Source organism: Hippoglossus stenolepis, chromosome 11, assembly GCF_022539355.2.
Source record: "Hippoglossus stenolepis isolate QCI-W04-F060 chromosome 11, HSTE1.2, whole genome shotgun sequence".
Taxonomy (NCBI): domain Eukaryota; kingdom Metazoa; phylum Chordata; class Actinopteri; order Pleuronectiformes; family Pleuronectidae; genus Hippoglossus; species Hippoglossus stenolepis.
Window position 1 is genome coordinate 10544100 of NC_061493.1, and position 12061 is coordinate 10556160.

At 40.9% G+C, this 12061-nt stretch overlaps 1 protein-coding gene across 3 annotated transcripts in view; it reads right to left on the bottom strand.

Annotated features, from left to right (window-relative positions):
* Window positions 1-12061, bottom strand: part of clstn2a (calsyntenin 2a) — a 134157-nt gene extending 122096 nt beyond the window's left edge. For 2 of the 3 annotated variants that reach the window (XM_047342056.1, XM_047342055.1), the window contains exon 1: window positions 11821-12061. In XM_047342056.1, the coding sequence (XP_047198012.1) occupies window positions 11821-11896 (76 nt within the window). In that variant the 5' untranslated portion in view covers window positions 11897-12061. The remainder of the gene's footprint in view (window positions 1-11820) is intronic. The other variant, XM_047342057.1, reaches the window with a different exon arrangement.

The following is a 12061-nucleotide window of genomic DNA, read 5'->3' on the forward strand; positions in this document are numbered from 1 at the left end:
TAAAAGCTGGTAAAGTCCGAGACGGTGATCCGCTGTCACCGATTCCCAAGCAATTACCGGAGTTCCCCTTCACTTTGCCCCTGCAGGCTACTGTCTTTATGAAGAAATGATGCTTGAGAGGCTAACAGCACCTTGTGAGGTAAACAGTGTAGCTCTTTAATATTTGATGGTGTCTCGGCCTAGTTGCTGCCGATGTGAGCAGTCGTATGGTAACAGTCGTCCATGTGGGAAGACAGAGGGAGGAGAGACAAAGGTCAGGGGTTAACAAGACGAATAAGCTGGACATCCTCCCCCTGATTTGTCTCATCTGCAAGCGTCTGTCTGCTCGCTCGTGGAGCTGCCATCTTGGACCACTTCGCTCACAGCTGATCCCCATTACTGAGGAGGACAGCTGCCTTGTTACAGAGGCTGAGGAGACGCTAAGTGAAAGTGTACGCGTGTGTCTGTTTAATTGTGCATGAGGGAAGGAAAGAGGGAGGTAAGTGCAAGGGCCATGGGGGAAAGGGCAGCTGTGGGAGACGAGGTATGAAGGAGGCAGAGAAACAACAGGCTCGTTTTCTAAAACAGTCACTACATGCTTAACTTGCATAGCTCGGGGCCGTCATGGCTGCTAACAGGAGCACTCTTCTTTCTGATGACGGCTGAGAAACATTTTCCGGCCAACTACTAATAACATATAATGGGAGAGTGGTCACACGGAGGAAGGAGCGGAGGGGAGAGGACTGATGGTGTCTTTTAATGCTAATACATCCCAAACCAATACATCAGCAGGGTTATCAGAGCTGTCTTAGTCACTTTCACACACTTCCATTCATGTTATTTCATCTGTGATCCTCTTACCCTCTTTTCTCTCTCTCTCTCCTCTCAACTGCCTCTAGGGATGTGAAGTTTTTCAACTAAAAACGTTTTGGTTTCCTCAGACAAAACACCTGTTTCCCGTGACAGGAAATGAAGTGAAATCATCGGTTCAAACCCACTATAACCCAAACATATCATGGTGAGTAATAACTGATATTCGGCAAAGTGTAACAGGCGTATAAATGACGCACATGTATCATTGTAATGTGCTGCTGTTCGACCCATTGCTTTATAAATGTCTGACATATTTCAGACGATGTTGCCAGTGGATCGCATAAACGGTAAAATGAAACCTTTTATTGACGGCATGGTAGAATTTACTCTTCCAATAATCTGGAGTGGAAAAACACATTCCTGACGATAGTATTCTGGTTTTAGTAAAGGTGGATGTGAAGTATGTTGCAGGAACAAGGAGGCTGACGGTTTCAACTATCCAAATTAAATTTTACACACCTCTCTGATGTGCCTTGTGTGGTGTCGCTGTCTTTTCAACTCCACACACTAAATGTATTGTCTGCTTGTGAATGTAATTACAAAGGAAAGGTGCCACAGAGATGTGTGGAGTGAGAAATCTACACACAAATCCTTGGCTTTTCAATAGAAATTAAGCAGTTCAATGGTGGGTTAATTGTGACGGTATAAAGTGAAGAGCACGTCTTTACTTTAGATACTTACCAGGCTTTTTGTTTGCAATTTCTTTCATGCGACTGCCGTCATCACTTTAAAAACAATGCAGCAAAGTGTATTTAACTCAGAGGGGGAGTCATTTTACTGTCTCACACAAAAACATGTACAAAATATATTTGTCCTCTCCCCCTGTCAAGCAAAACAGAGAGATTCAGTAAATAATGGTCATTTCTCTACATCTAGCCTCTACAAGATAGAATATCTACCCTGCCGTTGTATGCCTCCCCCAACCAGGGCAGTGTCAGTCTACGTACATTAGTTTTCCGGACTCATTCCAGACTTTGACCACCAAAATCTAAATCAGTTAATCTTTGAGTCCAGGTGACGAATGAAGAAATTCCCTAAAAGGTAGACTTGAGATATCATGTTCAAGAGGTTAACAACATGTTTTATGAGACTATCATGACCTTGACCTTTGACCACCCAAATCTAATCAGGTAATCTATGAGTCTATGTGAACATCAGTGTGTGTGTGTGTGTGTGTGTGTGTGTGTGTGTGTGTGTGTGTGTGTGTGTGTGTGTGTGTGTGTGTGTGTGTGTGTGTGTGTGTATATATATATATATATATATATATATATATATATATATATATATATATATATATATGCATAAAAAGAGTAATTAGGAGAGCCTGTGACAACGTACCATCTAACACAGCACACCAGTATCTCACATAATCAATAACAAGGCCGAGACAGTCTTACTTGAGCCAAATGTAAGAAATGGCTAAAGACCAAGTATCTTTTCATGAATAAAGTTTTACTTAGATCAGTTACTACAAAACCGCACAAACACATACTCTATGCCCAAATACTATACAAAAACATGTGAACAGTATCTGCTGTTATCTGCACATAACACAATCTTCTCACTTTTCCAGCCACCTTCTAAGAGGAAATATCACCTCAGTCAACAAAGCCATTGTCACACAAGTGTAAAAAAACTATTGTGAGATTTTATACACCACAATGCACAAAGGCCCGGAGGAGCTGCCGAGGATACAAAGGGATTTTCCATTTTGCGTTTGTAATGATGGATGTCAATCGATTAATGATAATGACCTGAGGAAAAAAAAAAACCTGGGTAAGCACCATTATCAGACCACAAACACAATGCTGAACCTGCAGAAAGAGGAATAGGATTTTTCTTTTTGCTGACAAAGAACCGAGCAATAATAGCAAAGAAGCTGCGGACTGAGAATAAAATAAACAAAAAGAAAATTCATTACGCCCGAGTAAGTAAAAATTAAAAATCATCTGTTGTGACTTGGACTTGATGGGAAATGTTGTTGTGCTGACACGAGAGTGGTGGGTGGTAAAATACTGCTCGTTCCTTAGGGCCAGAAAATAAAGAGAAGGAGAAGGAGAAGAGAGAGCGAGTTGAACAGCTCTTTGTGGAGAAGAAAGTTTTGAGTGAAAGATCGTATGAGCATATAGTAAGAATGTATAGAGGAGGAGGAGCAAATGACTTAGAGGGCAACAAACCATTCATCAAAAACAGTGCAGATGGGGAAGCTGGAGAGTAAATTACAAAACGGAAATAGAGCTTCAGCTTAGACGCATTTAAATTTATGGATCAGGGAATCAGGCAGTGGACTAGACGACTCACAATCACGTGAATTTGCTTCACATGGAACAAAAATGTAAATGGCCTCATAAGCCTGATGGCACCAGGTCAGCTTCTGTTGAAACACACAAGAAATTATACTTTGAATGTATGAAAAAAATAAGGTGATTCATTGACTTTCTTCAGTCCAGTTAAGTGCCCATCACACTTCCTGTTAAAGTAACTGGTAACTCGGAGAAGTCAATATTTGCGCTGGTGTAAAACCACAGCAGGTTTTGATTTGCTCAGTACAGAGAAGATAAATGAGATTGAGTCTTGGAGTAGAGGCCTTTTTCACAGCAGATGTTTTCACATGAAAATCCCATGTGTTACAGATAACTGCACTTTTCTCGTTACAGCATTTATTTAATAACTTTAATTATTAGCCCATTTCAGTGTGGATTCATTAAGCATATCAGACCCATGTTTTTGTGCTTTAAGAGATTTAATGTGTATTTTTTTTACTACGCCATCAAGGTTTGTTTATCGGGAAGATTTTTTGGAGACAGATCTGCTTTCTTCTTCGGCAAAGAAAATCAAATCTACTGTTCATTTGCTACCAATAAAAAAAATTACTTTTCAACATCACATTATAAATGTAATCTAAGCCCGAGAAGCATGAAGCTGAAACTAATTAGCAGGTGAATGTGTTGGTACATAAACTGCCAAGATGGATTTTGCTCACAAAACAACATACAAATGTGAAAGAGACAAACACAACAGTTGGATGCAGCAAAGTAGCTTCACAACACAGTTGTACTTTGTAACTACATAATTTAAATGATTTATTAATGCACCAGAAGAGGAGACAGAGTAAGGAAGGCAAAGGGATAGAGAGCAGAAGAAGGGGGGGAGGGGAGAGATGAAGGGGGCAATGACAGAGATGAAGACATGCTCTCTGTAGTGAGGTGAGGCTCAAAACTGGCAGCTTTACAAAGGAAGTAGAAGACGAAAATATAGAAGTGATCTGAGAGGTGAAACAGGGAAATGTGCGCGCGCGCGCGCACACGCACACACACACACACACACACACACACACACACACACACACACACACAGTGCTGCTGCCACGAGGGGCGAAGAATAGAAAGACAGAGTCAAAAGGCGCAGACAGAGACAGGTAGGGTGATATAGAAAGACTCATAAGAAGAAACAGAAAGACTGACGGAGAGAAACAGCGATAACTCCACCGACTGATGACTCATGAAAATTAAAACCTTTCTTCTTGCTTTTTCCCTCCCCGCTGAGACGTCTTTCTTCCCGAGCAGCCAATGCAATTTCAGGTACAGCAGGTGCACGAGTCTCTACATGCATGCAGATGTTGCACCCATGAATCACATCAGGATGAAGATATTTTAAGAAAAAGGAGGGCAGGTATTACTGTGAGGGAATAAAGGAAAATGAACAGTGATTTGGCTGCACTGTTATTCTCTGCATGTAGCTGCCAACAACAATAGTATTGTATCAAAATCACAGTATCCCAAAAACACAGCCTCTAAATAATCACATTAAAACCATTCATCAGAATTACATAAGCTATAAAATTGGCTTATATAATAAAGTAATAGGCATTGTTAATTCTAATCAAACAGAAAGGTATTAAAACTCACTCCCTAATCTGCATTTTTGTGTATATTTTGTACGTAACAATAAATCCATTACAAACAAATTTAAAGGTATGTGTTACAAATTAAACAAATAAAATGCACATATCTTTACAATGTAACTTGATCCTGCATTTTAATTTTCACTAACCAATATGTGAATATTTACCATTACTATGGCAACAAGTGATAACTGACATTAACTGTATATGTGCTAGTTTAGCTTAATCTTCCAAAGTACAATACAATTCAGCTACGTCATCAATCATAACAGTTACATCTACAACTAGAATGGCACTCAGGGGAGCCCATACCTTTACCGAGGCCAAACATTCCAGTTCTTATAAAATAAATATACAAAATAAAAAAGGAAATGCCTGATAACCTAAATGATTAATTTTATAGTTCATGGATCAATTCCTTAATCCGTATAAAGATTTACATTCTTTACTGGCCAAGACTCCACCCCTAAAGCCAAACTTGCTGCTAACAATTAAACTAACAAAATCATTACAGCCCAAACCTCCGCCAAGGCCCAACAGTCCCCTTCTGAATCCACATTAAAATTCACTAGATACAGATTTTTATTTGGATCTGCACCAAATTGCACATAATCATAAATATCAGTCCCCTAAACATGTCTGATTATCATCAAGATCCATGAATTATTCTCTGAGAAATCAATGAAAATGATGCAAAACGTCCTCTCGCCTAATGTTACAGAAAGGGAAAATAATTCCTGGATCAAAACCTAAATTGGGCCATGTCCCATTGCTCCACAAAACTTTTATGGAAATCGGTTCAGTAGTTTGGGGGTAATCCTGCTAACTAACAAACAAACAAAGGTGAAAACATAGCCAACTAAGTGGAGAGAGCTAATAAAAAACGAAGGTGAATAAAAGATAATGAACAGTGATTTTGCTTCAGTGGCTTATTCTCTGGGTGTAACTGCAAACTGAAGACTGTAGGGCGTGGATGGCTTGTACACCCACATCTGGGTTTCTGTCACGCTACTAAATAAAGAACATATACTATAGACAAAATAACATATGTGTAGCTACAAGTGAGTGGGTAAATAAACAGAGATGTTCTATATACCACACAGATATGACTGCAAACCACACAAACTGACTTTATCATTTGCTCCACACACACACAGCTCAGTCTCCTGTCAAGGTATTCTTTTGTTGTCTTCAAAATAATTTATTTTTCAGTCACTGTTCGAGTCGCCTTGTAGGCAAAGTATTAAAGGGTTGAAAGAATTTCCTTTGGCATGACTTGCCGCAGCACCTGTGATGTTACACTATGTAGTTTCACTTTGTAGCCCACCTCTCCAATATTTACCTAAACATGTGGTTGTAAAACATCTCCGGAATCATATTTCACGATGGGAAATACATGGCTCTTTCATGGTTTCTACGGGGGAGAATCAGAAGCAATGAAAAAATCTAATATAAAGCCACTTCAAAGCTTAAAGTGAGGCTTTCGACTGATTATGCAAGAGACCCACACAGGACAACTTGAAAGGAAGATGAAGGAGATGACTCAATCCAGTTCGGGCTAACATGGAAAGAGCTTTGTGTGCGTGTGTGTGTGTGTGTCCTATATTACATTTGGTCGAAGTTGAACACACACTTCAATGTTAACACGTTTTATTAGGTGCACAAATACACAGCAAGCTAATAAGTTTGTATTGGACTTATAATTAAAATAGCGCTCAGTGGTGCATGACTTCATAACTGGAGGCTTTATCATGAGTCACAACAGAATGCGCCCTATTGTTTAATAAAGGATTGCCAGGCCTGTGTGCATAGAGACAAAAGATAACACTTCAATGACACCAGCTCATGGGACACAGCTGAAGCACAGCGCCTCAGCTCAGTCTGTAAGACGCTGTTGAACAGCTATTCAGCCAAACTCGAACCATGTTAAAAACTGGGACCATACTTTTATGAAGACTAAAGAAAATGATATCCCATTTCAAGAGAAAATTTTAAACAAAACCTCAGAAGAGAAGGCATTGATCCTCCTCCTCCTGTCAAGTCTCTCTTGAAAGATAACGTCTCAATGCAGCGAATTCAATTATTAACTTTTTAAATCACTAACCTACCATCATATCACTTCAGTGTTCTTTAAGCTGTTTAAGAGAAAAGCACAGTGAGCAGCTATAACACATAACTGATCTACCTCAGATATGTGAAATATATCTGCTTTGTTAAAAGTTGTTGCTGCCTGTCGTCTCTATGTAGTCTTTTTATGTGAGTTTGCACATAATTCATGTAGCATCATGAGTGTGGGGGAATCAATTATTTCTGTTTTGAGCAGCTGTGTTTCTACTGTCAGGTTAGCAAGCATGGATGAACTAATAGGTTGCTGCTAAGGTTGTTCATCTCATGTCATGTTATCCCTTTGATATTTTAGTACATGGCAGTAATTTGCTGTGAATTGGATGGAATACAATGGAATAAAATTGAATGGATACAGAGCCGAAAAGAACCAACCCACTTTGTTCACAGACTGCATTTTACAACAACTATAATAATGATATATTACCTTTCTGAAACATACACTGAAGTCTATAACTGTAGTTTTATGGTTGAAGTTTGTCCAATGATGTTAAAAAGGAAATGTAACAGTAAATCAGCTATTAATTGTCCTGGATTTTCCCCTAGCGCGCCCTACTTAGCCAGTAGGTCACTGACACTATGGTGAATGTTTTCAACGGTTTTCTATCTATATTAAGATCTTGGTTCTTTGTGAATTCATTGTAACGACAAATAGACAATGCAGTGGTGTACTGCGGCACCTCACTGAAATTTGTCCGCATTATGAGAGTGTGTGCAGTCCTTATTCCAGGACTGGGCTTACTGGTCAATCACAATGCTCATTAGACTCTAGACTAATGCAGAGTCCCCACATAGTAAAGCTTTGACAGAACTGAACTGCAACACATCTGTTGTTGCAGTTGACACTTAACTGAATTATAGTGGGATCCAGATGTATTCTTAAGTGTAACTGACTAACCCATGCACCAGTGTTGTGATGCTGCAGGGACGGACAGGGTTTGGGGAAAGCGTGTCTACATCCATTTCTTCCTGTCCAACTCTCTGTGTTTGTAAATCTCATGATGAGAAAAAACCAGACAATAAAAGAAAAGGAAAGTAAAAGGGTGATGGTGTACTTACTATACCGAATCCACATGCACTTTATTAAAAAAAAAAAGTGTACGTCTCCTTTCATGCCTCTCTACCTCTCGCATTACCTTGTCTCCTCTCTCTGTCTCCATCTCCTCTACAGCACCACCCTGCTCATTTACCGATGAGCCGCCACCTGGCAGAGCTTCAAGGGGAAGATGTGTGTGTCTTTATAAAGAAATAAGTGTTTAAAGGGGTAGTTTTACAGCATGGGAGTGTTCAAGTGTCTGTGAATGTGGGTGCACGCTTTAGTGAGAGAATAGTGTCTCTCAGAGGTGAGCACTGCATGCAATGTTTATCCACCACATATTGAGCAGCGCTGACCAGAGAGCCCCATCGGGCCCATTGGACCAGCTGGTGTGATAGTGGCACAGACACAGCTCTAAACATAAACACCTCTCTCTCTCACACTCACACTCACAACACACACACACACGCTAATTCTCTCCTCACCACACATACATCATCCGATGGCAGTCCTTCCATTTTCAGTCCTCTCCTCCACCTTACGCCTCATCAGACATATTATAATTAGCTGTGCTGAGTAATTAACATCCAAATTAGGACATTCATTTGCATATCTGCCCTCATTTGCATACACTTCTCGCAGCACACGGACCTGACATTCCTCCACACACGACTAAATGCCAAGCACAAGGGTAACAATCAGTCTTCCTCGATACACAGCTCATGCACACATGGGTTTCACAAACAGTGAACATGCTGCATATCTTCTCCTTTGCAAACCATCATGTCCAATGGCAGAGACATCTCACACAAGTGTATTAACAGAAAACACAAACGCAAAAGCCATGAAACGAATGCAAAAGTGACAACACAACTAAAACAGTGACACAATGGAAACATAATCACAACAGAACTGAGCATCAACGGATGTTTACTGAAACATTTGTTAAAAACACCTACGTTTTTACTTTTACTGAAACACCTCAAACAGACAAGGCAACTGGATTTCTGGGTTTTCACAACACGGCTCACTTGAACACAGCAAGTATCTCCTGGTTCATTGTCAACATCTGCTGACGCTCCCTTCTGTTGTGGTTGTGTTTCCGTCATGGCGCTTTTGCAGTTGTGTTGTAGCTTTTGCTGTTGTGTCGTGGCTTTTGTGGTTGTTATTTTCATCAATGGGCTTCTGTGAGAGCAGGGGTAAGAGGCAGACAAAAACTGGGAGGGAGGGAACATAACTGGGATGAAGAATAGAGTCGGTACTAGAGGAATCCAGGATAGAGTAAGAATGTGACACTCCAGATGAGAAAAGGCAAAGTAAGACAGACGAAGACTGTCTCACCGTTTATACGTCTCACTTAAGCCCATAAAACTCGGGAATTGAATCGACAGCTATGAAGAGAGAAGGAGAGAGCTCTGGAAATCAGACTGAGATGTGTTCAGGCTCGAAGAAAAACGGAGTGAAAAGAGGGAGAGTGACGAAACACTTCTCTTCCTCTGTGACATTTGGCCTCTGAATGGCATCAGCTCACCAGAGCGGAGCAGCAGAGAGTGATGCTGAGTCAAAGCAAGAAAGACAGAAAAAACACAAGTGAGAAAGCAGAGGAAAGAAAGAGAATAGGACGGCATGAATGACAGTAAAGACGGGGGGGGAAAAAAGGAAAAAGCACAAGAGGACGGGGGAGAGCAGTTCCCGGCAGACATTGTTTCACCAGTCATTGCACAGAAGAGGAAAGCCTGAGTTATGCTTCAGAGTTCCACATTGCTTTCACGATTTATGTTCCGGCGAGGATAATGCAGCTAGACGGCTCTGTTGAAAAGACAACCATAAATCTGATCTTGTTTTCGATTTTCTTTTTCTTCTCCTGTTCTTTCTCTTTCGACGCCCCTCATATCCTCTCAGTCTGTGTTCTCTGGCAATCATCTGCTCTGGTCCATTTCCCCGACTTCTTATGTAAAGGTATTCAGCGGTAAAGCCTTTGTCTCATGTATATACTGTATTCTGCTGAGGTTGTGGAGCGCACAAAATGGAAAACCTCCACACACACAAATAAATCGCTCTCTGGGTCTATCTGACATCCAGTCAGCACCGAGGCCTTGATCGTATCCTTCTCTAACATTAAGAGGAAATGGCTTTTACATAACAATACCAGGTCATCTCGGTTCTAAAGAAGCGATATTGATTTTTTCTTTTGACTGGGTTGAAGCCAATCTAGCCATTTCATAATATGACCAGATTGTGGTCCTCTGCACTGCGTAGCCAATAACAGATGTAGACATTCTGTACATATATTGTATATGTCAATCAAAGCTGAGTCCACACTTTACATTCACCTTTGAAAACTGAGTGAGTTATTGAAGTCTATAGAAAAGACTCTTCTATACAGTTAATCCAAACCTAGCTACAGTGGCCTTGCTTCTGGCTCCTGGCCACATGGAGGTCTTTTATCAACAGACAGATAATTATATTCGGTTGAATCTAGACAGTAGGTCGGTTCAGCACTTTGACTGCAAAAACCCAATGAATTTCACAGGAAACCACCATAGATCGTATATGAAAATGGACGACACGTCTCCGATTCTTCATAAAGCCAAAATATCCAGGATACGAATGCCGCCATTTTGGGCACTCGAAGCCATTCTGCGCAGTAGTAATCGGGGAATGAGGCAGCGGTAGGAAGGTCGCGCCAATCCAACTGTGAGTCAGACATCAATCATGACAGTTCACCCCGTTTTTTTAAATGGCATCACGTAATTAAAACCAAACTTATCAGTAAAATAAACACTTGAACAAACATCAGTGTGATAAGAACTACCTAAAGTGACAGAAATATCTTCGAGAGGGTGAGAGAGAGAGAGATATGTGAAGATATCACGGGGTGAGGACATGATTGAATACAACACCCTGACAATGGCTGCCCTCCCTGAGCACTAATCGATTATCATAACTAGAAATCATCTTCAGATCGCTGGCCAACCGGCCAATCATGACCAGCAACTAACCGCTGACGCCCTCGATTAATGTTGAGTTAATGGTGTTAATCATTTCAAAAGCAACTGGGGCCATGTAAGGATTCATCTGAGAAGAGTTTCCCAGAAACACTGTTTGAAAGATAGGTTCTCTCTCCACAGTCGCCGCTGCTTGCCATTTGTGGGAACTGTTGGGTTTCTCTATAATATTATGGGGTCTCTACCCTTTAGAGACATAAATACTTGTATATGGATTCTTAGTGTGTTAAATAAGTAAAAGGGTTAAATTATTTCTACCATCAGAACAGAAATGATAAATTATCAATCAATCAATGGTCAGTTACTCACTTAGAGAATTGAGAAAACAAATTTGGTAATCAAATAATCATTTTGTCATTTTTACAGCTCAGTAAACAAAAAAATCTTGGTTTTAGTTCCTAATTTGTCTGGTTTTGCTGCTTTAGTTGACTAATTTTATATATGAATTGAATATATTTTTGGTTTATTTCAACACAATACAGGGTTTTAGGACATTGAAATGGGTGTTTTTCCTTATTTTTGATCATAGGTCAAATGAATGATGAAAGCAGCCCTGATGTCTATACAACAGTCACATATCACCCAGCGTTTTATTTACCCCACCACAGTAAACAACAACAAAGCTGGAACTTCCCACTGCCCCTGAACACCTGTCCTGATAGTCACACCTGTCCGCCATCACGTGAACCTCCGGTTAGCGAACAATTCACAAGTAGAAAACACGGTAATTTACGGACTATTCCGCAAGAACTTAGCGTCAAACAGCCTAAGAAAAGTACAACACAAATGGCTACGAAGTTGTCGTACAAACCGTTGCAACTCAAATGCGGAAAAAGCAACAAACATGTCGAAGCTAAGTTGATTTCCCTCTTTCTTTTCTTTTCTCACGTGCCTACCTTTTCCGCCGAGAGTCCGGGAGGAGCCCCAGATAAAGAAGAAGAGCCAAACGGAGGAGAGCCCGGGTGTGTGCATGGTGGTGGAGCCGCTGCTGCTGTGTGTGTGTGGGTGATGTCTGCTCCGTCCTCCTCCTCCTCTCCTCTGATCCTGGATCTGCTCCTCCTGAGCGAGAAGAGCCTCCTCTGCTGCTGCTAGAGCGAGGAGGGAGGAGAGACGGCGTGGGTCGAGAGACACTCACTG